Source organism: Coffea arabica, chromosome 6c (assembly GCF_036785885.1).
Source record: "Coffea arabica cultivar ET-39 chromosome 6c, Coffea Arabica ET-39 HiFi, whole genome shotgun sequence".
NCBI lineage: Eukaryota > Viridiplantae > Streptophyta > Magnoliopsida > Gentianales > Rubiaceae > Coffea > Coffea arabica.
The window spans coordinates 18,158,542-18,185,820 of record NC_092320.1 but is presented as its reverse complement, the minus strand read 5'-3'; the positions used below and the strand labels follow the sequence as shown (position 1 = coordinate 18,185,820).

Below are 27,279 nucleotides of genomic sequence, written 5' to 3'. Positions count from 1 at the left end.
ATCCATATCTATACTATATATATATATATAGCGAGAGAGTCTCTTCTTTGGTGTAAACAATTCATTATCACTTAATATTATTATAAAAAAAAATTCCCTCTAAATTTAGTTCTCAAACTACTCGAGTTTTTTCTTTTTATCTACCATGATATTTAAATACAACTACTTACATCCCCTCTTTTTCTTCACCATGGTTTTCCTACATTTTTAGGGGTTTTTTTTTTTTTGAGAAAGACGCATATATACGCGATTTTACATATAATAGCTGATTGTGAAGCACAAAAAGATTAATTAATTAATTAATTATATATATTTTGGTATAAGTACACAAGTAAGGCGCACCACAAGCACTAGTATTTTAAGAATTCAATGATATTTTGTTACCAAGGTTTGTATCCAACTCCAAGAGCTACCAGAACAATTAAGTATGGTAATACAAATTGGTAACCTTTCATGTATTTATATCAGAAAGAGAGTCTTACAAAATAAATTAGTAAACACGAATGAGAATATTAATGTAACAATAGGCACTCGAACCAGAAGTTCAAGCTCAACGAGGGCATGCAGAACTCTTGTTCCTTGCTCTGGTACGTGTTTATCATTTTTGAGTCTTTTCACCCTTTTTTTTTCTCTCTCTTTCTTTCTTTCTTCGCCAATGGCTAGAACATATTCTTATGCTACATTAATTGTTTCAATGTCTCAATTTATTCTATACGGTGCAATTACTACTGACAATTATAAAGACTCTTGATCCCTACCAATTGGTATGACTGCATATGTACGTAGGCGCGTAGTTAAAACATATTTTTCTTACAAACTCATAAATTCGTGCTCACGCACAAACACGTATAGACACATGTATGTATGTACATATGTATGTATGTATGGTCAGAATAATTGATGCCAGCTTTGGGGGCAAAAACATATTTATATGTTTTTTTTTTCCATCTTAGATGTGCATTTATAAAAGAATGGAGAGACATTTTTGGGAATATGCTAATCAGATGATACTATCCTTAATCCTGACAATACAAGGCAGACTTATTCTTGAATCACTGTCCTTACCCATAGTGTTTGATATGAATGGATTTGTATGATTAACCGCCACTATTATTAATTAATATAGACAACTATTCTTTTCTTGCTTACGAATTACAATATACATTTGTCAGCCAGAAATTTGTCAAATGTTAAACATGTCAAGATTCCTTGGTAGTTTATAAGCCCTTTGGGCTTAACTATACGTCACAAGAAAGTATTTCCTCAGGTTTCTTTAGAACTGCATTAGTTTTTAAGAATTAGATGATCATCCACCAATCTCGTACCACTTCCTAAAAGCTAGCTTTATACAGACAACATAAGAGACCATCATAACTGAAAAAAAATAAAAGGCAACCTCCACAAATGTATCCTTAATTAAGCAATTACCCTTTGATTTTTTTTTTTTTTTTTGGGAACTGCATTTAACCAATCAAGTACATGTAATGAAAGGACCATACCTGTCAAGAGCTAAAGACAATAATAGTAACAGAAAAACACCATGATTGTTAATAGACAGAGCAGCTTTTTGAAAGATTTTTCTGGTTTTGAACATGCCAAAGTAGACAAACTCTAGGCAAGGTAAACGTAGTTAAATTACCTTCCTGCTGATTTCTTTTTTTCTTTATTGTTATCCTTTGATGAGTACGATATTTTGTTGTTACTGCTATTTGGTAAATGCCTTTCTCTTGAGTCTTTGGCTATGTAGAGTTCCTCCACATTAGTTCACAATTTCTTTTTCGACATTATGAAAGTGAGTGTTGTTGCATTCAAATCCCTACATTCAATGCCCTCAACTGGTTCCCAGTTTCAGGATTGAAACCATGTTCTGATGGAGGTTTTACGCAAAGAATATTCCCAGACTAGTCAAGGATGCAGGCATAAATAATAGAAAAAAGCAGACAAATTCATCTGAATGTCTTGCACACCAAAAACAGAAGCACAAGGTCAACAAAGCCAGTATTCTGTCATATTGCAAACTTGCCGAACTTTCCTATCCTGTGTCTCATTGTATATGCTAATACAATACAAATCTCTAAAACAGATGGTTCATTACAAAATGTTTTTAAGCCGAATAGTTGTCTCCGATTCCCATTTTCTGTCAAACATAAAGAATGTGTTCTGGTTTAATCTTCTTCTTCATTCATATGATAAAGTGTTACTATGACAGTGTAGTTGCAGCCAATCTGACAGAATTTTACCCCACAACAATTAGGACTTTCTTGGAAGTTTTCCAAAATCTAAAGGGCCAATCTGGGGTTGTCCTTGAATAGGATTTGATTTATCTGGATGGTAACCATCTGAATGAACAAGCATCTCAATCAACATTTATGTTTGGAATATAAAGAAGAAGAATGTGGACCTTACTCAGGCCATTGATGGAGAAATCAACTTATGATCCCATGTCTATATCTCAGCTAAAGATCCCGTGTCTATATCTTGGATGATGCTAATTCCCATAAATAATGTTACTCCAAAAAAAATGATACCCTCCAACAAAGTGAAATAATTATAACCCTTTGAAGGAATTATGAACAGATTCAGCACAGGACCACCACCAAACTTGAACTGCATGGCACGTAGTAGGGGCCGCACCATCTTTTGCTCTCATAAGAGGAACTTACTAAATCCATTCTGAAAAAAATCTGACACTCCTACTACATCTAGCTGCAAAGCCACCAGCTTGACTTAAAAGGAAAAGGTTTTTTTTTTTTTAAAAAAAGAAAAAAAATAATATGAAAAATCAAATAAATCACTGTTCTCCACAGGAAAATAGAGGTCATAATTTTGCAAGATAATTAGTAAAACAGTAAGTAACGAACCGAGTGTACACTTAATCACTGGTTTAAAATTTAAGTATTTGAGAATAAAAATCACAAGAATATCCAGAGATGTGGATATCCCACATCTCTAATGTAGGACAAAATGTTGGCCTGTGTGTGTTAATAAGGGGAAAAAATGAGAATTTGGAAGTCAAAGTTGTTTAATTTTATTCAAAGTGGGGACAAAGCAACCAGAAAATTAACTGTTACTGTACCACTATTACTACTATCAATGTCCATTGCACATAAAATAAACTTGACTTTGTGGTTTGTGCTGCTACATGGACGCAGCATACAGAATCGTCCTCAACCAAAACTGAAGTCACAAGGCTTACCAAATGTGCGCAAAGCGGCTGTTTCCATACTAACTCAGATATACCAATTTTTGCTCGATATGGGATAAAGCCCCAAAAAAGTTTTGATGAGTACTTAAACTCAACAAAGTTTGCTGCAACTCTTGCGAAAATTGAAAAGAATATACAAGATCCTCTTTTCCGTGGAAACTTTTCATACCCAAAAGAGAAACCAATGGAAATTCCAAAACACCCCATTGCAAATAATGGATGGTACTGATAGGCACTTTGGCCAATGGCTTCTGTTGGAGGTACATCCCTGCTTTTTCTCTACCTCTCTATATATTCTTAAGTCTCTCTTCACTTTGGCTACTCTCCACATCTCTCTTTAGTCTCGACTCTCACAGGAAGCAAAAGAAACACAAACGAAAGAAATCAGCTTCTCTACTCCTTCCAAAAACCTTTGCCCTTTGCCTCCCTCCTCTATCTACAAAGGTATAGAGATATTTTTAGAGGTCATCATGAGTTCCTATGCTAATGGCTTGCTCAAATGGAACAAGATTTTCCTCGCGTCTCTCATACTTCTGTTGACCAGTTTTACAATGAACAAGAATCACCTGTCTTCTAAACAAACTCTTGCCAAACCTACTGCATCTTTTCAATTGGGTTCCTCGACCATCCGTTCATCACTGGAACATTTAAAACTAGATGGGAATGTCAGTTTTGATAGCATAGATCATGCTGCAAAAGATTTTGGCAATAGATATCATTCTCTCCCCTTAGCAGTTATGCACCCACAATCAGTTTCTGATATTTCCTCCACCATAAAACTTGTCTTTGGTATGGGAGGCTCTTCAGACATCACTGTTGCTGCAAGAGGTCGTGGCCACTCCCTGGCAGGACAAGCACAGGCCAGAGGAGGAGTGATTATGAGTATGGAGTCGCTTCGGCACCCAGAAATGCGTTTTTACCCCGGGAAGATGCCATATGTTGATGTTTCTGGTGGTGAACTTTGGATTAACATCCTGCATGAGAGTCTTAAACATGGGCTAACGCCGAAATCCTGGACAGACTATCTTCATCTCACAGTTGGTGGCACCTTGTCTAATGCTGGGGTCAGTGGCCAAGCATTCCGGCATGGACCACAGATAAATAATGTCCACCAACTAGAAGTTGTCACAGGTATGTTCTTGCAAGCAGTCTTATTTGCTCTTAAAGACTTCTACGACAAAACAGGCACAAGTTACCAGTCTACGCCGGGCTATCATATCTGATTTAGCTTTAATGCTGAATTGCTGATTGAGTTTCCACTCCTAGCACTCCATGATTTCATTGTATTAAGGTCATACGATGGATGCTTAATATTATGCATCGTCCAACCAGCCCTTAAATATTCTCTCTTTACAAATACTTAGTCCTAGTGTGTGAAAAGCACGATTTTTCGGAAAGCCTTGACAGTGATTGCTTTTGTAGGTACAGGAGAGGTGGTTAGGTGTTCAGATGACGAGAACTCCGACCTGTTCCATGGAGTTCTTGGCGGATTAGGACAATTTGGTATTATCACACGAGCAAGAATTGCTCTTGGACCAGCTCCGACAATGGTAAGAATCTTCGCTATCGTCGAAGATCTTTCCAAGACTACCACCATAGTTTCGTTCATAAATTATATTATATTATCTCTTGTCACAGGTAAAATGGATAAGAGTGCTGTACTCAGATTTCTCCATATTCACCGAGGATCAGGAATTTCTGATATCTTCTCAGAACTCTTTTGACTACATAGAAGGGTTTGTGATCATAAACAGAACTGGATTGGTCAACGACTGGCAATCTTCTTTCAGTCCGAAAGACCCTGTTCGTTCCAGCCAGTTACAATCTGAAGGAAAAGTTCTATTCTGCCTAGAAGTAGCAAAATACTTGTATCCAGAAAACAACTATGACGTAAATCAGGTAACACATTTCTGAGCCCATACTTCCAGAGACACACCAAATATGTGGTTATCTCAGTATGTTCACAATGACCGGTTACGACGCCTATCTTGCAGAATATTGAGACGATATTGTCAGAGTTGAACTACATTCCTTCAACACTCTTCCAATCAGAGGTCCCTTATGTGCAATTCCTGGACAGAGTCCATATCTCAGAGATGAAACTCCGGAAAAAAGGTTTGTGGGAGATTCCTCATCCATGGCTGAATCTCCTAGTTCCTAAGAGCAAGATCCATGACTTTGCAGCAGGAGTGTTTGGGAACATTATCAGAGACACTAGCAATGGCCCAATTCTCATCTATCCAGTGAATAAATCCCAGTACTTTCTCCATTCACAACCTGATAGATCTTTTGAGAACGATATTTTGATTCTCTGAACTAATATCACGTGTCTGTGCATTTCAGGTGGAGAAATGGAACATCAATGGTCACCCCCGAGGAGGATATTTTCTACCTAGTTGCTTTCTTGTCCTCTGCCATTCCATATTCCACTGGAAAAGATGGTTTAGAACACATTCTCAGCGAAAACAAAAGGATTTTGAATTTCTGTGCAAGTACTCAACTTGGGGTGAAACAATATCTGCCCCAGTATAGCACACAGGATGAGTGGAAAGCTCACTTCGGCAAACAGTGGGAAGTCTTCAGCCGAAGGAAGTCCACCTATGACCCTTTAGCAATCCTTGCTCCCGGTCAGAGGATTTTCAAAAAAGCAGTTGCCTTTCAGTGACAATGACCTTTGGATGATTGATTAGAGCTTTTGAAGTGGATAGAGTACAAGACATGATGCAGGGGTAAAGCTTATGTGTGCCTAGCCCTCTCCAAACCGCACTTTGCAGGGGCACTGTGCACTAAGCTTACCCCTTAACATCTTGAGGCAAATAGGGTGCTAACCATCAACGTGTAAATAATCTTGTAATTTTGTACAAGAACCTCAGCAAAGGAGCAGTGACTATCTACCTTGTATTAATAAAGAGCGCATCAAAGCACAGATAACATCTGAGCATGAACCCCAAGCTAAATTAGATTCCCCTAACAAAAAAAAAAAGGGAAGCCTATGCGCTCTAGCACATTACAAAAAGGAGACCAAGATGAGACCAAAACAGACTGAGAAACAAGTGTGGACATAAAAGCATTTTTCTGAATGATTAGTACATCTTTTCCAACCATAACGATAAATTCATTGTTGCTAGAAAGCAAATAAGATGTTTGAAGAGAAAGCGGGTCAGGGTTGCATGAACACCATGTACACAAGTAATCACCAGGAACTAGGTCAGGTGTAGGAGAGTAAGCACCACAGTAACTCCATATGACATGCACAGCTAGAGAATTACTTCTGAGATTCCGTCCAGCCCAGGCCAGGTCTGCTGGTCTCTTTCTGTGGTTCTTCATATATACGGGCATCAAGAATAGAAGCTTCAAAGTCAGTGAAGTCACTTGCAACAGGAAGGAAACTATTTATATCATCTCTAGCTCCAAAGCCCCCTGCCTGCATAACATCTTCAGCTGAAATAGAAGCCTCCATGTTTACTTTCCCTGGAGTTTCTGTATATGCCGTAGGTATATCCTCCTTTATATTTTGCCCAACTTCATTCTCTGCTCTGGAGACTTGCGGATTATCTCTTTGGCCACCTTGTTTCTCTTTTGAACCTTCTACTGTATCCAGCTCTAAATGAGCAGATCCAGCAACCTGACTTTTTGTGCTTTGGTTAGTACTACCTGTTGCATTAGGATTGCGATCAGGTTTAGTTCAAGAGGAGATAAGTGTGCGCAGCTAATCTTAAAGGGTTTAACGTCAAATGCTAGTTGTAAAGTTGCAGAATTATAATCAATTAGATTAGCAAAAGCTGGAACCAGACAAGGCAAGGTAATTAACAACCGCAAATGGCACCATGCAGATGCTTGAAAATGAAAAGAAAAATATGAAGCTGATTTAACAATTGTTTGTAAACTTAACTGCAGTCCTAAAATCTCTGAGAATCATGGATCCACAAAGAGTTTGTCAATTAAGGTTGAAGCAAAATTGTCATATCAGGCCGAAGTCTATGGCTACCGAAAATAGTTTAATGTGCAGGCTTCCCGTCAGTTAATATGAACAGCTGATGAAGTTGAGACTATAACATTCCAGCAATCGCAAAAATCAAAACCAGCATAAGGGCAGTTTTACAGCTACCAAAGCGATGCTGTATTTCAAATATGTCCTGGTTCATTCTTTGCTTTAATTTAAATATTGACGAAACAGAATGTCGAGCCTATGAAGACATTTAAGGACCATCAATTGCTCACTTGCTAAAGTTCAAAATAGCTATGTTGCAGCTGATATAGCTAAGTCTTACAACATGGGAGTACTTAACATCAGCTTCTGATCTAATCTGCTCTGCCCACAATTGTCAATTGATGACATATCCTATGATCAGAATCTTCCCCATTAGCTTAATTTCTTGGTTGAAAAGGACCTTTTCCAGAATCAAATCTAGTTACTCATTAGTCAAAGAAACAATATCATTAGACAAAAGTCATCAACAGTTTTTGAAAAGAACCTGTCAGACGTTTACACCTGTTAAAACATAAAGGCCAAGAACAGATACTAAAACTACGAAATTGTATCTGAAGAATAATGACATCCAGTAAGAATATAAAATAGTAAATAAAAGCTAAGTATTAGTTCATCAAGACAATGTGTAGTCAATATCTCAACCAACCAAGACTATTATCATGCTTTTCACACTATTATTGTCAAGGGTCCATGAGGAATAAGCTTCATTTTCAGATTCAGTATTTTACCTCCCTAACTTGAGACAACCAGCTTTACCAAAGTCAGAAAGCAGATTTCCAAAGAAAATTTGCCTTTCCGTTCAACAATTTTATAAAAGAGAAGCTGTTCGATGTATGCGAGAGAGAGACAGATGGAGAGAGAGAGAGGTGAGGAGGTATAGAGTGGAAGTGAGTCAAATAGGAACCTCATAGAATAAGTATTACCTTCCACATCTCTGAAGGAGACATGCTCCATGGTTGATCTGTACTTGCAGAAGAAAAAGGGACACGATCCTAAGTTTCTTCACTCGTCGGTATGATGTACTTCATAACCAGGAAAGACAACAGAAATTGTTAAATAAAGCTTATCATCAAACGAAAAACTCTTAATCGAAAGAATTAACAATATATTGAAGACAAAACCAATGGCATCAACCTATGCCTAAATGCACGAGTCGAAGTAACTACCAAGTTATCAATGAAAAAGTTTCAAGGATGCGGGATTAATAGGAACATACTCAGTGTAAAACAATTTTCTGGCAGTTAATTGTGCACAGAGTATACATAATCAAGCAGGTAAAAAAAAACTGATCACCAAATGCAATGCAGTATGAATGAAACTTCTGAATCCTTTTAAGACAAATGGTGACTTAAGAGACATAAAAGTTTTCAGTAGTCTGGAAAACATATGATTTGGCTTGCTGTATGCTGCAACTCTAAAATTAAAATTGGATGTGATGTGGTTGGACAAGTTCCCACTTTTTCTGAAGCAACTCAACAACTAGCTTTCGTTGTTTCAGATTATATTTCTCAAACAACTTTCTTCTTTAAATGTAGAGGTAATCTTCAAATTTTTTCATGCTCTGAGTTATCCAATGCTTTTATTCTCTCCTTTGAATAACTTCTCCTCCTTATTTTATTGAAGTTCTGTTTTAGGAACTAGGAGATCTCAATTTCTCCTTCAAATAGCTGTTTGTCCTTATTCATTGGAATTCCATTTTAACTCTAGGAATTCTTTAGGCTGTATCCTTAGGAAATACTTTTCCATTTACACCTGTTTGCTTTCAGTTTCAATTATCCGTCTTAGAATTCCTCACTTTCGTTATGATTTTCAGTAGTATTTTTGGATATCTTGTGCATTGAGTAAATGAGCATGGGTTCTTTCATATTGGCATCCCTTGTCCCCCTTCTCTAGTGCCTCAAATGGACTTTCCTTGGTCTACAAAAGCACTAAAAAACCTTAAAATATGTGTCATCTCAATGCATCTAACACCTAAAAAAAGTTTGGGAGTTAAGAATTTTGAATCTATGTATCTTTCCCTATCATGAGTTAATACTTTTAATTAAATGCATTGACATGTGAGAGGAACTATGTTACAATTTTAACTATGTCAAAGTGCTAGCTAGGTCGCAATAATGGGAGACTTATCTCCATTAGAAAGCCTTAATTTCTTTTATCTTGATCATATCGTGTACGGATGGAGACATTTGTTTTGAAAAACAAAAGGACATAGAAACTGTGGTATGCTTGTCATTAGTGACTGTTTTTGTTTATCCTTATATCTTCATGGTATTGAAACCTGTATTCACTCAAGTTAAATCCGCCATTTCGCGTGGGGAGAGCCTTCAAGATGAAAAAACTTCCAGAAGTGTCAAGCTCATGTTTTGTTGTGAAAATACTCTATACCTGCCAGTGGGTGTTTCATGTTAGAAAGCCCTCAATCATGGTCTTGCAGTCTGAAGAGATTGTCCATACTCATTTGAATTTGTTTTGCTTAAGAGAACATTGGGGTCATCCCTAGCTTCAGAAAGGAAACGAAAAACTGCTTACATCTGATTACAGGTTTGATCTTTATGCTTGTTCTTGATTCATTCTTAAAAACATGTCTAAACCAACCATGTAATTATCATGGATTTGCCATACGTACCATTATAGTATTAGTAGGTTTTGTTCAAACTTCTATTCAGTTTTTGCAGGGACTTTTAGAAATAATTCTCAACGACCTGATCATTGCAAATTGTTATACAACATTGAAGAGGACAGGAATGTTGTAACCAAGAGAATTAGGTGGTGTAACACTATCCGATACTTTGACTATGAGACTTGATCATTTCTTTGCTGGGATGATGTTAAGTTTTAGTTTTTCCCTTTTCCTTTCAGTTTTCCCTTAAAAAAAAAAGACCCCTTATCTACAATTCAGTAGATAAAATGAGAAACTTCAAAAGAAGAACATCAAAAGCAACTTTAAAACTACTCATATGCCACAAACAAACAGAAATTTGAATAAAAAAAAAAGATCGAATTAATGCAAAATTTCCTTCTTCATCTACAACGTTTCAACTTCAAACTTCACTGGCTCTCTATACAAATGGACAAGCCAACAGCAATATTTCTTCCCTCTTTTGCTGACAGTAAAATTTCTTGAATGCACAGAAGGGTTTTTTACCAAAATGAACGTGCAAAGCAACTCAATATGCTTAAATAATGTTTCAGTTAACCAATTGGAATGAAACAAGTTTCGGTCTAAGGATCCGAAAGAGGATCTGCAATCACCTAGAACTGATATTGATTACAGCTCCCTTATTCCATTACTCACATTACTTGTCACTTAAAAATACTAGCACTTCTCCCATACAAAATCAATTATACAAGCTTTTGAATTGTTTTAGTCCCTCAAGTTATTTGACAAATCTCTATCCAAAGTTACTTCTCTGGAGCATGAAGAATCAAAAAATGCTTCTTCCAGAACATATGTGGATTAAAGAAGTTAAAAGGACTAACATAAAAATACTAACTTCACAGAATCACAAGTTTGTCAAACTAGTCAAGCTACTCATTCCTACAGTGGCAAACATCAGTTTTAAAAGCAGCTGTTGCCAATATTACTAACACCCTTCATTTTTCAGGAGCTTATTGCAACTTATAAACGCAGCTACCAAATATATCAATTTGAAATCAATTCAAGAAAACAAATTCTTCCTCCAATATTGACAACACAGAAGAAAAACAACCAGTCATTCAAATGATCTCATTATATATATGTATCATGCATAGGACTGTATTGAACATGATCCCAATAAAAACACGGCGAGAATTAACAAGAAGGGAAAAGTAAGTACCAACATACACTAGAAGATAAAAGAATGCTCTGCCAGGCACTGTTCTTGGAAACTCCAGGAAAATCTGCAAAGTTCTACAACTTTTTCACCCGAATTTTCAAACATGAATGATAATGTGATTTTAGAGGTGTTGCAAAGTGCAGGAAATAACGTGTATGAGACTTGTGTATGCCACGTTACACTGGCGTTCCATGCCACGCTGCTGCCTGCTGATTTCTCATCAATTCTAGGGGTTTTTGGTGCGCAGGCTTGATGGGCTCTGGACTATGTTGTCGGCTCTATGGGCAGGAATGTTGAGCCTCCGTTCGAGTGATTGGATGATAATCGGTTGCAAGATGGGTGTCTTGGACGATGTGCTTTATGTGAAAGGCTAATGGACTTAAAAGCCGTGCCATTAATTCTCTGGACCCAATAACTGGTTTACTCCTAGTTTCTAAATCCCCATGGATGTGCATGCAGGCTCATTTAAATGTTTTGGACAGTGGATCATTCGTAAATATTTATTTGTTTGCATTGTTAACCTATTTTTTAATTATATTTTTATTTTACATATATCACATCAAAAAAATATTATAGTATTTTTTTTAAACTATTCCAATTAATCTACTATCCAAACACAAAATTCACATGCCGATATTCTAGGAAAGCATGGTAAATGCCTAAAAAAAAACAATACTCTAATAGATATGAACCGTAACAAAATTATGTAAATCTAGTTTTGGCCTCCAACTCACGTAAAAATATTCAAGCCTGCTTGTTTAATAAAGTAGTTTGATAAAACTGAAATCTGAAATCTGAATTTTGAATCTATTAAATTATTAAGTTGTTAAATATTAAATATAATACATTTAAGTGCATATCATATTAAGTGATAAGTTATTCACTTATCACTTAATTTTAAAAGCAAGTTTTGTTTAGAAAATTTAGTGCCATTTAATTAATTCATATGTTCAATTTTTTATTATCAAACAATCTGAATATATTAAGATCAAATAGTCTGAATATATTAAGATATGAATCCATTAAGTTTCAATATTGAATTGAGTTATTAAACAAGGCCTAAATCTCCACTTTTTTTTTAACCCTTCCACCTCTCACTGCACACTTTCTATACAATCAATTGCGGGATTTGACTAGTTCAAATCGCCACTTAATTGTCTCCAACAATGAATAAAACTATGTAAATCTGGTTTTGGCCTCCAACTCACCTAAAGAAAATTCGAGTAGGCTTGTTCAAATCTCCACTTAATTGTCTCCAACAATAAAGAGGTCCTAGTACTATTTGTAAAGCAATGTATTAATTCGTTCAAGTATTGTGTAATACATGATAAAGAATTTGAAAAAATAGGATTGTGAAGACACTTCAAATTTAGAAACAATTCTTAGCCACTATTTTTTCTGTGTATCGCCATTTTATCTCTTGTTCCTAAAATAAAGCCATTTTTACTTCTTGATTTGTAGAAACTAGTATAAATACCCGTGCCACGCACAGTAGATTACATTTTTGAAAAAAAATTACAATTTATAGAGGAATTTAAAAATAGTAAAATGTTATAATCACGGGCACATGAAAGTATATTTTTTAAAAAATGAAACTTTATAACAATAATTCAATATATGATAAAAACATCTCCATTACTTATAGACTATCACTTTGATGAATGTTGGATCCTGAAAAAAAAAATAGAAATCTATATCATAAATTGAGCGACATAAGGCTCTAATTAAATATAATTGAATATTTAATTTGATAAATAAATTAAATACTTACAAACATTTTGCCTTCGATTTGATAATCTTCTACGAAGGCGTGAACATTCTTCACACCAATCGACTCTGAGTACGAACGCCAGTATTGAGGGTTTAATGAATTCTGTTGATTTTTGTGGAGTTCATACTATAAATGAGAATGCACGATTTTTGCATAAATTAATGTGTTGGTCGAACAATGCACCTCCATTTTCTTGACAATTAAAAGCATACATAATTCAAAATTATCTTTTGTTTTAGACAGTTTGTAAATAATATTGTATAAAAATATATACATATAAATAATGTATACCTTTGTTTTTAAATCTCTAAGATAAAAAGCATCACAATGAAACATGAATCGTGCATGTCTGTCTTGAAGAGCGAGATATAAGTTACCACCGAAATCTCTAACTTCTATGTTAACATCGTACCTGTTAAGAAGAAATTGTGATGTATGAAGTAAAAAATTATATTAAAATTCAAAATATATGAAAATAATTACCTGACAATAGTGTCGATTACGTCATTACAGTGGATACCACCATTTTTGCAAAATGAGATTGACATGGTTGTCCACAATTTTTGCATAACTCATGGAACATATTGTCTATGTTGATACTTTGAATGTAAGCAAGTATTCGAAAATATTTAATTTAAAACAATCCGAAGAATGTATAGATCACAATTATTAATTCGAAACTACATGTAGATACTTGTTCATTACTTAATTAATTGAGAGGAATTGTACCTGTCGCGCCCCATTTTTTGATAAATAAATGAATGGTTTAAAAATGTATTTTTGTGATTGGAAAATGAATCGTGATTTAAAAGAAAAATGGGTCTAAATGGGGTTTTGAGAATGCGACGATTTGACCCAAAATTATAGTTTAAAAAGGGTTTTTAAAACTAAATACGGAGTCGCCACTTGGTAATGAGTTAAGGTGTACCAAGTCACCTAAAAAATGTATTTTTAAAGAAAAATAGGAAAAAGTAGTGAGAAACCCTTTTTAAACGACTCCTAATCTACGTAAACCAATGAAAAAGGTTCGGGAGTCACATTTGACAAAGAGGAAGGCAAGGATAAAATCCAAGGCACCCCTTTGACCTAACCAAGGCTAGTTGCATGATTTAATCAAAGATTTTCTTGTTTTAACCAAAGAATTTATTACATTTGGATGCACTACATGAATGCAAAAAGAAGGAAAAAATGCAAACCTAAATTCTAAAATGTCTCTTGAAAGGTTTTTGGTCCCAACCACATGAATTGTGGCGGCCAATAAAGGAAAACCTTATAGAGGTCGATTAATGCAAATGATGGCTAAAGTGCAAGTGTGCAAGTGTATAAAAAGGTGAACGTGTGAAATTGTATAAAAAATCCAAGTGTTTGTGTGCAAGTGTATGAAATATAGTGATAAGTGCATATAGGTGAAATTAAGTGCAATTTTGTGAAGTAGAAATCAAATTGAACAATAAGAAAAGGAAAAGTGATGAGGAAATGTGAATTGGAAAAAAATGAGTAAGTGATAAATGAGAATGAATGAACCTAAAGGAATGCATCAGGTCGGGTGTGGGAATGACTCCTAACTTTTTCGACTTCGATTTTCCCTTTGATTAGAAGGCAAAACTAGCGTGCTAAGGCTATCGAGTAGCCACACTCGCTCGTTTCCCTTATCGGAGGGGACTCTCACGCAAGTGTACCCTATAACTAGTATGAAATGCAAAATCCTAAAATGAGGGGAAAAGGGGTTCGAGGAGCATGCAAAAATGATAAAACTAAAAAGAATGCATGACATGTAATGAACATGCAAACATGTACTAACGAGGGGAAATCCCTAAGGGTCTAGCGTTGGACTAGCCCATTCTATGAATTCCGACTAGCGTTGGACTAGCGGAAACGTACATTCATCCATCATATTCATTCATGGCTATGGAAAGCGAGTAGACATGCCAAACACTCATAAACACATAGCACATAATATTTAGCATGCTCGACTAGATGCAAGGCCCTAACAAAGCAAATTAACACTTAACACGTAGGCATGCAACCAAGCTAATGAACCTATTACATTCACTAACTAAAACAAAAAGGGGAAAGGGAAAATGGACCAAATTGCTCGCCACAGCCCTATCTATTAGAAGCCAAGAGGTGTACACATACCCCATTAAAAGAATAACTTAATGAAAACAAAAAGTAAATGACATAAGTAAAAGGAATTAAAGAAAAGCTAGGAAAGCAAAGTAGACATGCAATTCACTTAGCACGTTGAGTCACATAGGAGAGATACAAAGAGGGATAAAAGAAATTATACCGCCCCCTTGAATTGATGCTCTAAATGGAGTGAAATCACTTATTTATCCTCCAAAATAAAAGAAATGGTTAAGGTACCAATTTATTTGGGGAAAATTAAAGAAAATTGGCAAACACAAGCTCACTTGGTCATAAAGCCCTTAAACTCTTGCATTAAGTATCACCTTAGCAAAACATGATAACCAATGAAGGCAAACAAGCAATTGAATTGAAACGTTAATGCTACCAAAGACTCAAATGTGAACACTAGCCAAGCATTCAAGCTTAATCAAACATTCTTAAAAGCTTCAGGGGTCCAAAGGCAAAGAAAAAGTCAAGTAATGGCTTAAAATGCATTATTCTAAAACCCATTTGCAAGAAGTTGGAACATGCTTGGCTTTTGTGGAACATGGAGAAACTTGAGGGATCGAATTGATTAAGTGTTCCAATTACTTGGGCCATAGTGAGTCAAGAGGGGACTTGGTGGTCAAAGTGCAATTATTCTAGGACTTAATTGCAAGAAATTAAAACATAATTGGGCCACAGTGCAACAAAGGGGAACTTGGGGATCAAAAGGCAAAATTCAGAAAACATTTTCATGCAGCTCATGCAACATACGCAGAATCTTTTCTTCTGCAACAACCTTGCTGCATTTTTCTAACGCAAATTTTGGACTTCAGCAAACCATCTTTAACCAAACTTTTCACCCAAACAAAATCATTACTTCAACACATATTAATACCATAATCCAATGAACAATGAACTTGGAAAGAAACCACGCAACTTATTAAACTTTTCATGCAGATTTGCGGATGAAGCTACTAAGACAGAAAGGGAGAGTTTGCTGCAATTTTCATCTTCATTCAGATTTCAGAAGAAACTAACACAAACTTTGGACAAATTCTCTCAAACCCATGTCCAAACTTTGAGTCAAGCCACACAACACACAACTTCAGCATTCAAACAAACCAAAGCATAGAAGGAAAAACATGCAAATGCTGGAAAATTTTATGCAAAAAGGTTCAGCAATCCTGATCTCGTTCAAATTCCAGCAATGTTTTTGATTATGGTTCAAATGCTTTAAGGACTCAAACATACAAACTTCAGCAATTTTTCAGCAGCAAATACACCCATTTCATCATACAAACAAATTCATCAAACCAGAAATTATTGACCCAAATTAAAACATGAAATTTTGTTTGCAGGATTAAGATGGCAAATCTGGTTTTGATCGACAACAAAAGAAATAAAGAAAACTGCAGCAAGGTTTTCCTTTCAGCAACTACAAATCAAGCGAACTACAAGCCTCCACTACTAAGCTCCCAACCATTCTCATGACATCTCAGGCAAATGGCAAGCAGATCAGACATGTTAAGCAAAGCTAAAGCTTCAGGAAACCAAGAAAAAAGAAAGGGTCTGTCCATGCTGCTGCAACAAGCCGAGAGCTTCAAGCTTGTTGCAGCAGAAAATTATGCATCGAATCTCAGCTGGACAAAAATTCAAGAAAGCGACAACAGCAACATCAAGCAATCTGCATTCTTTTCAACATGAGGTTAAACAGCAAATTGAATGACAAAACCCTGTTTAGCTCTTCCTAATGGTAATCAAGATGACGGGCTAACAAGGCCTTCCCAGCTCTAAATTTACACCCAACCAAAAAGCAAAGAACCGACATACAGGAAGCATTGACAGCAAGCTTTCCTCGCAACAAAAAAAAAAACTTTTCAACCCCTGATGCCTTGAGTTTTTTTAGCAACCTTACGTGACAGGTATGTACTAAGTCATAATCCGACACAAAAGACAGCAAAAAGATGAAGGGAAACAAGCATGTAAAGATCAAAGCTGCAAACTTTCTACTGGGAATCTCGAGGCTCCTCTCATGCGTATGTTTTCATAAAAAACCCGAATGGAACCTTCATTTCATTAGCCCCCAAACTTCAGATTCTTCATTACCCAAATAAGAACTATCAATCATATTGCATCCGAAACTGAACCAGTAAACGGCAAAGAGATGCCAACGACCAATTAAAACAAGCAACTTTCAACTATAAAAGGGTGAACACAATACCTTGATCAAGGAAGGGAACGTGGGATGACCAGAAAAGGGCTCAAGTGATTCTTTTAGACGCTCAAAGGAACGTGAGACTTTGATGAATGAAAACCCAGTCGCCGTCTTCCTGCAACCTCCAACCGCAGCTACCCTTTCCCTCTCTGGAGCTTTTCTTTTACCGTTTGTTCCAGCAGCCGCCGACCTCTCTCAAGCCTGTCGGTTTTTCTTTTCTCGTTTCTGATGTTTTCTTCTTTTCTTTTTTTTTTGAAGATCCTCCCTTTTTGCTCTCTCTCTATCGTTCTCTCGTTCGCCCTCTCCTTCACATCCAAGAACCTCCTGTCATTACTCCCTCACTCTTGCTCCCGGTTTTCTGTTTTGCTCCCCTCTTTTATTTTTCTCTTCCGGCTGCTGCTCTATCCTTTTTCCCCATCCACTCTCTCAAAGCTGACCTTTTTCTTCACTGCTCAACCCCAGCCGTTGTTTCCTCCTTCTCTCGCCCTCTCTCACGAAGCTCTCAAACTCTCAGCCGCCCACTCTGTCCGGTTCCTCTAGTTTTCCAGAATTTTTTTTTTCAGCCGTCAAACCTCTCGTATCTTTTCTTCCTCCTGCGGCTGCCTTTTCTTTTTGCTATTTATACCAGGAACCCCCCTCCTAAACCCTCAGCTATACTCTCCAAAATTTGCAGCTAAGGAGCCGTCCCAGATTTCTTTGCAAACGGCGCAAGTCCGCAGCTTTCATGCTGCGGCAACAATTTTTCCTTTTTTCTTTTTTTTCAGCTAATTAAAACAGAAATTAATAACAATAAAAATGAAATAAATGATAATAACAAAAATTTATAATAACAGAAATTGCTATTGAACAGCAAATTACAACTTCCATTTTTCATCCATTTTCTTTTTTTCTTTTTTTCTTTTCTTTACTTAAATAAAAATAACAATAAAGAAATAACAATAAAATGCAATCAAAAACACAAATGCTTGTAACCTGAAATAATAATATATATTTTTTCCTCTTTTCTTTGAAAAACAATTAAAATGTATCAAAAAGTAAATAATGCCTATTACACTAAAAAACTTTTTCTTCAAATTTCAAACTTTTCACTTTTTTTTTTTCAAAAATAGGCCAGTATGCATTAAACTATTTTTCCCTTTTCTTTTTCCCCCTTTTTTTTTTGTTTATTTTCACTTTTCTCTTTTTTTTTTCTCTAAAAAAAATCTACGCTAAAACTTATAAATTAAAAACTACAAAAACAACTAAAAACTAAAAAGGGAATAAAAATAAAATAAAACCTAAAAAAGCTAGACAAACGAAAATGAACTAAAATGCAAAACCGTCTAAACAAAAATCAACCAATTATCACTAAAACCAAACATACAAAATTAATTCAAAAATTTGGTGTCTACAGTACCGTAGGTATAACTACATATTCGGATATCCACATTCTCTTAGCATTTGATATCAATAATGCTTGGGACATTATAAAACTACATGACCGCAACCACGTCACTAATTTCTGAGCATATTTATGATTCTCAAACCTGCAAATTTTTCAAATATATATTCACAAGAGTATGAAATATTATTAATAATTTAATATTTTGGTAGTTGTAAAACTTACCAACTGTGTAGGTATTGAGCGAAATCCAAGTAGTAATTGACATACAATTTGCTTGCTCGAATAGTATAAAGTGACAGTCATGCACAATGTACTATATTTATTGATAAACTACAAAAATTAAATAAAATAAAGTGAAAATAAATTGAATTACCTTTACGGGAATCAGTAGTGGCATGACGACCATCTGACACGAGTGGGCTAATAAGAATACCAACAGCAAGTGGAAAGAGATCTTACTCAATCTTATCATGGAATTGGATTGGAAGAAGTTTAATTGTAGTGGGAAGATGTGTGAGGAGAGTTAGTTGGAATTAACTTCTTGTTTAAGAGGACGTGGGAGTGTTTAATTAGAATTAACTTCTTGTTTGAGGAAAACGTGGGGGTGTAATGTGCCCATGATGTTTTTTACAAAATAAATTAAATGTAAAATGCTATAAAAATAGAGTTGAGAATGGAAAGGATTGTGAAGGCTTGTTGCTAAAAATCCCTTCTCAAATTTATATAGATATAGATTGTTGCCTATTTCTAACATGTCTAGCTATACAAAATTAAAGATTGAGAGAGTTCTAATATATTTGTAATTCTCAAAATTCTAGCATCTGTTGTGTTAAAATGTGGTTGAAATGTGTTTAAACTTTTTCAAAAACATATTTCTCAAACTCATCCAAGTAGAGCGTTATTGAAAAATTCACGTGATATCGCTAAATCGTTATTAATATGTAAATTGGGTCTACCAAATTATAAGGTTGGTTTTTTTATGAATAGTAAAATCCATTAGCAAATTGTTAGAAGATGTCTAGCACAAATTGATTTACATCTCTACCCTAGTAGCATATTAAACATACACTTGAAATAATAGATCTGCAATTTAACAACAGATACAATAGAAATGAATGATTTTGAATAGATTTGAAAATACAAGAAATCTTTAAATCGTTTTCTAATAAAATAAATTGCTGAAGTTTCCTCCTGTGCATGTTTCAACCGCCAAATCTGCTAATCAACGATTTCAAACTCCAATAATGATGATAAGATCTGTTGAGATAGTCCCAAAACTCAAACTCTACCTTTGACAACCAAATTTGAAATAAATTGAGATCAAATAATAAAATAAGAATAAAAGCAGAAATTTCTCACTAGAAACTTTTAGGAACAAACAAAAAATTCTTACTAGAAATTCTTAAGAGAAATGAAGGACTTTTATTAGGAACCCCTAGGAGAAACAAATGACTCTTACTACAAACCCCCTAAAAGAAATTTTATTAAAAAAAACAATAAAATGAAATTCATAAGAGGGACACCATGGTCTCCCGCGTGAAGAGGAAAGCCTTATGAGAAAATGAGAAGAAATAGAAAGAAATGAGAGATAGAAAGAGAAAATTGATGCATAAGAATAAATTATAGGATTGGTAATCACAAAGTTGATTGCAACAAATAATTGAAGTTACAAATTTGTTCAACTCTAATTTCAATTGTAGATATTAAAGCATGCAATTCCCCTTGAAAGAAAATGTGAAATTGTGCCAATTGTTTCTACTAGATATAAAGTTAAATGAAAATTCTGTCTATATTACCATTGATTTTAATTTGAACCTCAATTTATGAATTATGATAATGTACTATCCATTTTTGGATAAAAATGACAATTTCATTTCAATTTCTACACTAATAGTAGTAAACACATCAAATATGACACGAATCTATATAGATTTGAAAATTAAATGATGCAATAGATCTCTAAACCTATTATAACGCTACTACTAACCCATTCATTCTGCTTTCTTTCTCCGCTCAACTTTCTCTCTATTGTTCTTCTTCCATATGAGGGAGATATTGATTTCAAGTCAAGATCTCTTTTCTTCTCTGTTTTTTCTTTTAATGTTAATAAAACATTTCCTAAGATATCCTAGCGAGAGTTTTCTCTTTTCTAGTGTTTATCCTACTATTTATTAGCGATCTCCTATATGCTGTCCCAATGGAAGTTTTGTTTAGAGTTTTGTTGTTTTTTTTCTCAAATCTAAGAGTTTTTGGATCTATATATTAGATCTGAAATTTCATGCATCTTCTAATTAGATGTTAATATCAGTTTTGAACTTGAACTAGTTTGATAACATATTTGAGGGAATAGACTTGCATAGATATTTATGGAGCAATTCGTGTAATTGATCATATCTGATGGTTTGTTGTTCATAGTATAATCTTTCTCATCTTATAATTCTGTTAAATCTAATGATTTTCAAATCAGATATATCTATGACTTTTTTTTTTGAGAAAGGTCAACTACATTAAAAAGAAGAAAAATATTATAGATAACAACTGGAGAATAGGAGGGATAAGAATCTACCAAAATAAGCAATGTGTTCTATGTATTTTTCAAATTAGATATATCTGTTTGTGACATGTTCTTTATATTTTATACCATTAGTACAATTTTTTTTTGTTAAGTAAATTATGTTGGATAATTTATAACTAGTTTATTACTAATATTGGCTTCTTTTTTATCCAAAAAAAAAAAGATACAATAGATATGAAAAACTATAAAGTTAATCATAACGTTGAAACTTCAATAATATCTTCTATCAGATGAATGTCACTACAATTCAACAAATCTGTGTCCATGTCTTTAATCTCACCAACTTAAAAAAGATGAAAAATGAAAAACACTTTTATAAGAATATCGTATGAGAGAATAAAACTCCCACTAGAAAAATTTAGAGGAGAAGAATTTCAAACTACACAATCCTAATTTATAAATTGAAATAATTTTAGAAACCTTCCTTGAGGTTTTTTTTTACTAACATCTCTTAAGATTTATAAAATTACATTGACCTCTCCTGACAGTATTGTGGACCCAATTACTTACATCATATAGGGAGAATTTATTCATATACTCTAAGACATTATATCTTATTAGAAATTAGTATTTGACTATTGAGTAATTAGAGTACTAATTAATGAAAACAATTGTTAGAAATTTCTTTAATGGTGAACAGTGACTTACAATTACAAAAGAACCAATTGATATACCAAATAACACCATTTTGTGATTGATAGAACTTCACAATGACAAAAAAAATTCTCATATCAAGAGAGGTTAGTGTGTTTATTTTACTAAATCTTATAATCGTTAATATAATTTTTGTTGCTTATTTGTGTTATCTAATATATTGAATTGTTGCTTATTTGTATAATAAATGTATTTTTGTCAAATAAATAATACATTGAATGTAAACTTTTTGAATATTGAATGTGCATGTTAATTATTTCCAACATTTAATTGTTTTCAATGTTTATGAGTACAACTTTTTTATTAAATAAAAGTTTCATTCTCTTATTAAAGTATTTTTTTAATATACCCTAAAACTTTTTTATGGAATAAAAGTTTCATTCTTTGTGAAATGTGAGGGACTATGAATCAGATTATGTCAAAATTTGATTTGATAATTTTGCGCTTAAAAAATGATCACATGCAAGTCATGTGGTGGATTTCGACAAAAAACTAGTCAGAAACCTAGATAGAGACCAAATTTAGTCAATGTGAATTTGTAAGAGACGTAAACTTATACTTTTAGAAGTTGGGGGGCGAAAAAATCATCTTGTAAAATGTGAGAGACGTTTTGAACAATTTTTCCTTGTTTTTAAAACTTTTTAGATTAGTATAATTTTGCAAAGGGATAATTTCAGAAACCTCCCCTGAGGTTTCTGACACTTTCACTGACATCCCCTGAGGTTCTCTAAATTTCACTTAGCTCCCTTGCTTTTGATTTTGTGGTAACAATGCAGTCCAAATCAGATTACAATATTATTTTCATGTGTGAGAATGTATTTTTATTCCATGGCTACCCTTTTGCTCCTTGTATTAGTAGAAGATTCAAAGAAAAATAAATGATTTGGACTGATTACTAAAGTTGAGGGGGTGTAAGTGCAATACAAAAAATTGACAGAAACCATATGTGTCATGCAACAGTTATTTGGCAGATTTTGCAATGGCCAGAAGGTTTGCTGTTTCAGTAGCAATAGCATATAAAGTAAAGCAACTTAACTACCTCTGAGGTTTGAAGCTATTATCATTTTTTGCTATTGATTTGGAGTGATAACAAAGTGAATTTGCTATGCTGCAATTAAAGCTCTGAGTTAAAAGTTTTAACTGCAACCATGGCCTCTTCAAGCCATATGGGAGAATCATGGAATTCACCCACATCTTTCTCCATTAAAAATAGGTTTTGCCGCTGTAATCGCAAGGCAACCATAATGATATCAGAGAATGAAAGGAATCCAAACAAGTTGTATTTCTGTTGTGCAAAATGCATGTACTTTGAATGGTATAGCGGTGAAGAAAAAGAAGCAAATAGTAGAAGAAACAACCTCAATGCAGAAAGAGAACAAGTTAATGCCAGAAATGGAGATGGCATTCCAGTTAGGCAAGTTGTGGGGCCAATGCAACAGCCAAAGCAATTTTTGATACCAGGACCCTTAGGCAATGCACTGATCATCATAAACCTCACCCTATTATCTATATTTATTTTCATTCAAATTGTATAATCAATTCGATCAACTCATGTTGCTGTGCTGCAATACTGTACCAAGTAATATGATGCCTTTTTGGTGATAGGAGATTCATACCAGAAGGCTAAGTTACTTGGAATTTTTGAAGCACCAATGTGAAACTGTGTATACAGCTTTTTAGACTTCAGAATGAAGCAATGAATAGCTACATTATTTCTGATTTGTCATCCACTATGCCAAGTTTGCAAACAACATTGTGTGAAAAATAAACAAAAAGACAGATTAAAGATCAAATGCAGAACATTACATTAGCTAAAATGCCAGTTGCATATTAGTTATACAGTATCACGAGTTCTTAATCATTGCAATCCAACAGTACAAAACACCATCTGCATCAAAACACTATATGCAGATAGTGAGGATTGCAATTTCTCAGTTCTTAATCACTGTAAGAAGGCATTAACAAAAGCAGCAACAAAAGAGATTCAAGTAGACATAACTAACAACTGGAATTCAGCACCATCTTGTCAAAACAGCATGCTGAAACTATTGGTATTACTGATTGGTGTGCTATTTGTAGATGCGTTTATGCTAACAGATGTAGCATTTTGAGATGTAGTGGTAGGTGGAACTGGAACAACTGGATTAGTTAGAGCAGAGTTGAAGTTTTTTGTTCTACCACCAATTCTTGTTGCAGAAGTTGCAGGATTGTATCCAAAACGCCTTCCTCTCTGTTACATTTGAGACATAAATTACATCAGAAATAGGAAATAATAGCTACCAATTATGTTATTAACAGAAATTTGGAATAGCATATTAGGATCATACCTTTCTATTAGCATGAATAGTTGCAGTAGTTTGCACATTCACTTGACTATGTGCTACACCATTTTGACTTGGAAGGCTTGGATTACTCCCTTGACTGGAGTGCACAACAGGATAAGCACTATATGCATGATCCTAAAACATGAGATATAAGCTGCAATGAGACAGGCTGTAGATAAACTACTCAGGTGACTCAATTTTGATTATGATAACTGTACTTTACGCAAAGAACTGCTCCTGAGAGAGATGTATTAGCCATTCCTCTACCAGGTCTACCTCTTCTAATTGCCATATGTGATACCAAATTCAATATACCTATAAGTAATAATTAGGAGACAGGGATAATGTCATATTTTGGGCAATGTATACCTGTTCAGTAGGAGTAGTGTTGCTAGAGCTTTTCTGCACAGGTGCTCCTTTGCAAATCATTTTATTATGACCAAAAGCTCCACAATTTTCACACTTAAGAGTGCTTAACCTCTTTGCCTGTGCTGTGCAAGCAGTTTTATCAGATTCCCTTCTTCTATTTACTCTTCGTCTGTCAGGAGCTCTTCTCAGAGGTGGTGGCAAGATGGTCACAGGTAGCACATCAGGTATAGGAGGCTATCTCTTGACATCAGGAATGGGATGAATCATGTGCGAGTATGTTTTTAAATACATGTCTTTAGTGAACCAAACTTTACAGTAGTTCTTTAGTTTTTTTCTCCTATACATAGCTCCTAATGTTGCATGTTTGCATAGAATTCGAGAAATTTGAAAAGCACCATAGTCATAGATTCTTTGCCTCAAGTTGACTATGTAGGTCCTGTCCATATCACCAACCTCAAATGTATCCTCACTAGCCATATGCATCTCACATTTTCTTGATGCTTGGCTAATTTTTTTCAATTTCTCAACAATTTTGGGAGTAATGTGACCAGTCAAGATGCAACTTTTCTAGTACCTTTTGTGCATTTTTTTCGTGAACTTTCTTCTTAAATTATCAACCAAAGTTAGTATTGATTTTCTTCTTAGATCACCAATCCAAGCATTAAAAGACTCAATAAAATTATTTGTGACATGGTCACATTTTAACTCAGTTGAGAATACATGTCTACACCAGGTAGTTTTTGGAATTTTATCCAAATATTTCCAAGCATTTATGTTAAAGTCTTTAATGCTATCCATTGCATCATTATGTCCTATTGCATCATAGTTTTTCGCTGCCTTCCAAAAGAAACTGCTAAATAAGATACCTGGAAATTGACTCTTAAAGTTGCTGCATATATGCCTGCAGCAATGCCTTCCAACTGTCTCAGGAATCATCTCCTCATATGTAAGATTCAATCCCTGTAACCAACACAAAATGACTCAGCAACCATTTTCAAATTAAACATGAAAAGCTACTGGACAGAAATTTTACTTTTTGCCAATCACTCATCAATGTTAAAGGTTTGCTGTGATCAAATGGTCCAAAAAACTCAGAAAAATAGTGGAAGAACCACCTCCAAGTATCCATGCTCTCACATTCAGCTATAGCAAAGGCTAAAGGAAATATGCTATTATTTGCATCCAAAGCAACTGCTGTGAGCAATACACCACCAAATGGACCCTTCAAGAAACAACCATCAAACCCCACAAAAGGCCTGCAACCTTCCAGAAATTCTAACTTTTGTACTCTAAAACTGACAAAGATTCTTAGGAAGGCAGGCTCAACTAAGATATTTGACATATCATAATGTATTTTGCATATGCTACTGGGATTATACTTTCTTAGCAGCTCAGCATATGTTGGCAATTTTGTATATGATTCAGCATGTGTGCCTTTTATCTCAGCTAGTGGTTTGTTTTTAGCTCTAAAAATTTGCATTTTACTAGGCCTCACGCCATACTTCCGCAACTCTGCCTCTACCTCTTTACTAGTCATATTAGGATGATCCCTCATGATAGAAACCAACTTCTTGACCATCCAGTCAGATATGGCCTTAGCACATTGCTTGTCCATAACACAAGTGTGTTCTTGATGATAGCTTTTAATCTGAAAAGTTACTGAATCAGCCACTGGTGAAGCATGAATTCTCTATTGACATCCCTTAACACCACAGATAGCAGTGACTCGACTCTTCTCATTCTTTAATCTCAAAATAGGAAAGCATTTTTGAATGACATAATCTTTCAATGCAGCTCTGAAGGCATCCACATTGGTGAATAACTGACTCTTTTGAAACTTTATCACATCGTTGCTATTGTAAATCCACATTCTTTGTCTCATTACTTGTCTCATAGGATCATTTTCTTCCTCTGATTCAGAATCAGGGACCACAACAAGAGCCTCATTTTCCTCAAAATCAGAAAAATTAGTGTCACTGTCCTCACTATATGCATCTGCTACCCCCCATCAACTACTTCCTTATCAGTATCACTATGCAGGTTGTGTTCCCATGAAGAATCAGAGCTAGAGTCATCATAGTTATCATTCGACTGTCCAATGTCTACAACTACTGCCTTGCCAGGAATTTGTTCAATACCTAAATTATCTTCTTTGTTCATTTCTGTCACATTCACTGAGGTATTATCTTCATCAACTAGAATAATTTTCATATCAGACTCATGCAAGTTAATTATTAATTTAGATTTATGTATTTTGAACATCTCAGTAACTACATCATCATCATTAACATCCATCATGCAATTTTTTCCAGGAACTTCACATCTCATCTGCATAAGCATATTAACATTGCTAGACATTTTACTCAATGCCTTCTCAATTACATCAAATAGCAAGGAGATGTACGTATAGCCAGTTGGATCCACATTTGGTATCCTGATTTTGTTCTCATTACAGTGAACCATAATGTCATAGGCAGCAGCAAGATTCCCCATCCTACAATCTTAGCATTCAAATATGATGATGATCACAACCAAAGCTAGTTTGAGAAAACATCATCTAGAAACTAGAAACATTGGTTATGTAACTCAGCAGCATGCTACTCAACTTTCATTAACATAAGAATAATTATGATCAACTAATCTTCACAGCATACATGTAGCACAAGAGTTCACGGTAGTCTTACACATAATATGCAATGGTTTGAGTTAAGACATAATGATTAACTCAAAAATCCACTTAACAAACAAAATGAATGTTCAATATCAATATTTAGACAAAAGATAGAGATGGAATCGAGCAACACTAGTAAAGGTGTCATGTTAAAAGAGCATCAGCAGTAAAGGAAAATTAAAGGAAC

General features: G+C 34.7%; 2 protein-coding genes across 4 annotated transcripts; one reads left to right on the top strand and one right to left on the bottom strand.

Moving 5' to 3' along the window:
* The first annotated feature begins 3,346 nt into the window (after nt 1–3,346).
* On the top strand, nt 3,347–6,114 carry LOC113692503 (cytokinin dehydrogenase 1-like). Its single transcript, XM_027210916.2, has 5 exons — nt 3,347–4,336; nt 4,628–4,755; nt 4,844–5,104; nt 5,200–5,462; nt 5,549–6,114. The coding sequence occupies exons 1-5, from the start codon at nt 3,676–3,678 to the stop codon at nt 5,868–5,870; spliced, it is 1,635 nt and encodes a 544-aa protein (XP_027066717.1). The 5' UTR covers nt 3,347–3,675; the 3' UTR covers nt 5,871–6,114.
* A 131-nt stretch (nt 6,115–6,245) lies between these two features.
* LOC113692504 (uncharacterized) lies at nt 6,246–17,793 on the bottom strand. Of its 3 annotated transcripts, XR_011815945.1 has the most exons (6): nt 13,269–17,793; nt 13,077–13,197; nt 12,786–12,887; nt 11,015–12,685; nt 8,120–8,218; nt 6,246–6,859 (listed from the first exon to the last, which is right to left on the bottom strand). XR_011815945.1 is itself a non-coding variant. In XM_027210917.2 (3 exons), exons 2-3 carry the CDS (start codon nt 8,148–8,150, stop codon nt 6,471–6,473), a joined length of 420 nt encoding a protein of 139 aa, XP_027066718.1. In that variant the 5' UTR covers nt 8,151–8,218; nt 11,015–11,213; the 3' UTR covers nt 6,246–6,470. The 3 variants fall into 3 exon arrangements, 2 of the variants coding, with proteins under 2 accessions (XP_027066718.1, XP_027066720.1); XM_027210917.2 differs by lacking the exons at nt 12,786–12,887; nt 13,077–13,197; nt 13,269–17,793 and having other exon boundaries at nt 11,015–11,213; XM_027210919.2 differs by lacking the exons at nt 12,786–12,887; nt 13,077–13,197; nt 13,269–17,793 and having other exon boundaries at nt 11,023–11,213.
* Nucleotides 17,794–27,279: the final 9,486 nt, after the last annotated feature.

Excerpts from the sequence above, each read along its gene's own strand:
- LOC113692503 (XM_027210916.2), top strand. The coding sequence starts at position 3,676 with ATGAGTTCCTATGCTAATGGCTTGCTCAAATGGAACAAGATTTTCCTC. Across the intron at positions 4,337-4,627 it reads CCAACTAGAAGTTGTCACAG|GTACAGGAGAGGTGGTTAGG; the intron begins GTATGTTCTTGC and ends TTGCTTTTGTAG. Across the intron at positions 5,105-5,199 it reads ACAACTATGACGTAAATCAG|AATATTGAGACGATATTGTC; the intron begins GTAACACATTTC and ends CCTATCTTGCAG.
- LOC113692504 (XM_027210917.2), bottom strand. The coding sequence starts at position 8,150 with ATGGAGCATGTCTCCTTCAGAGATGTGGAAG. Across the intron at positions 6,860-8,119 it reads CTCCTTCAGAGATGTGGAAG|GTAGTACTAACCAAAGCACA; the intron begins GTAATACTTATT and ends CTAATGCAACAG.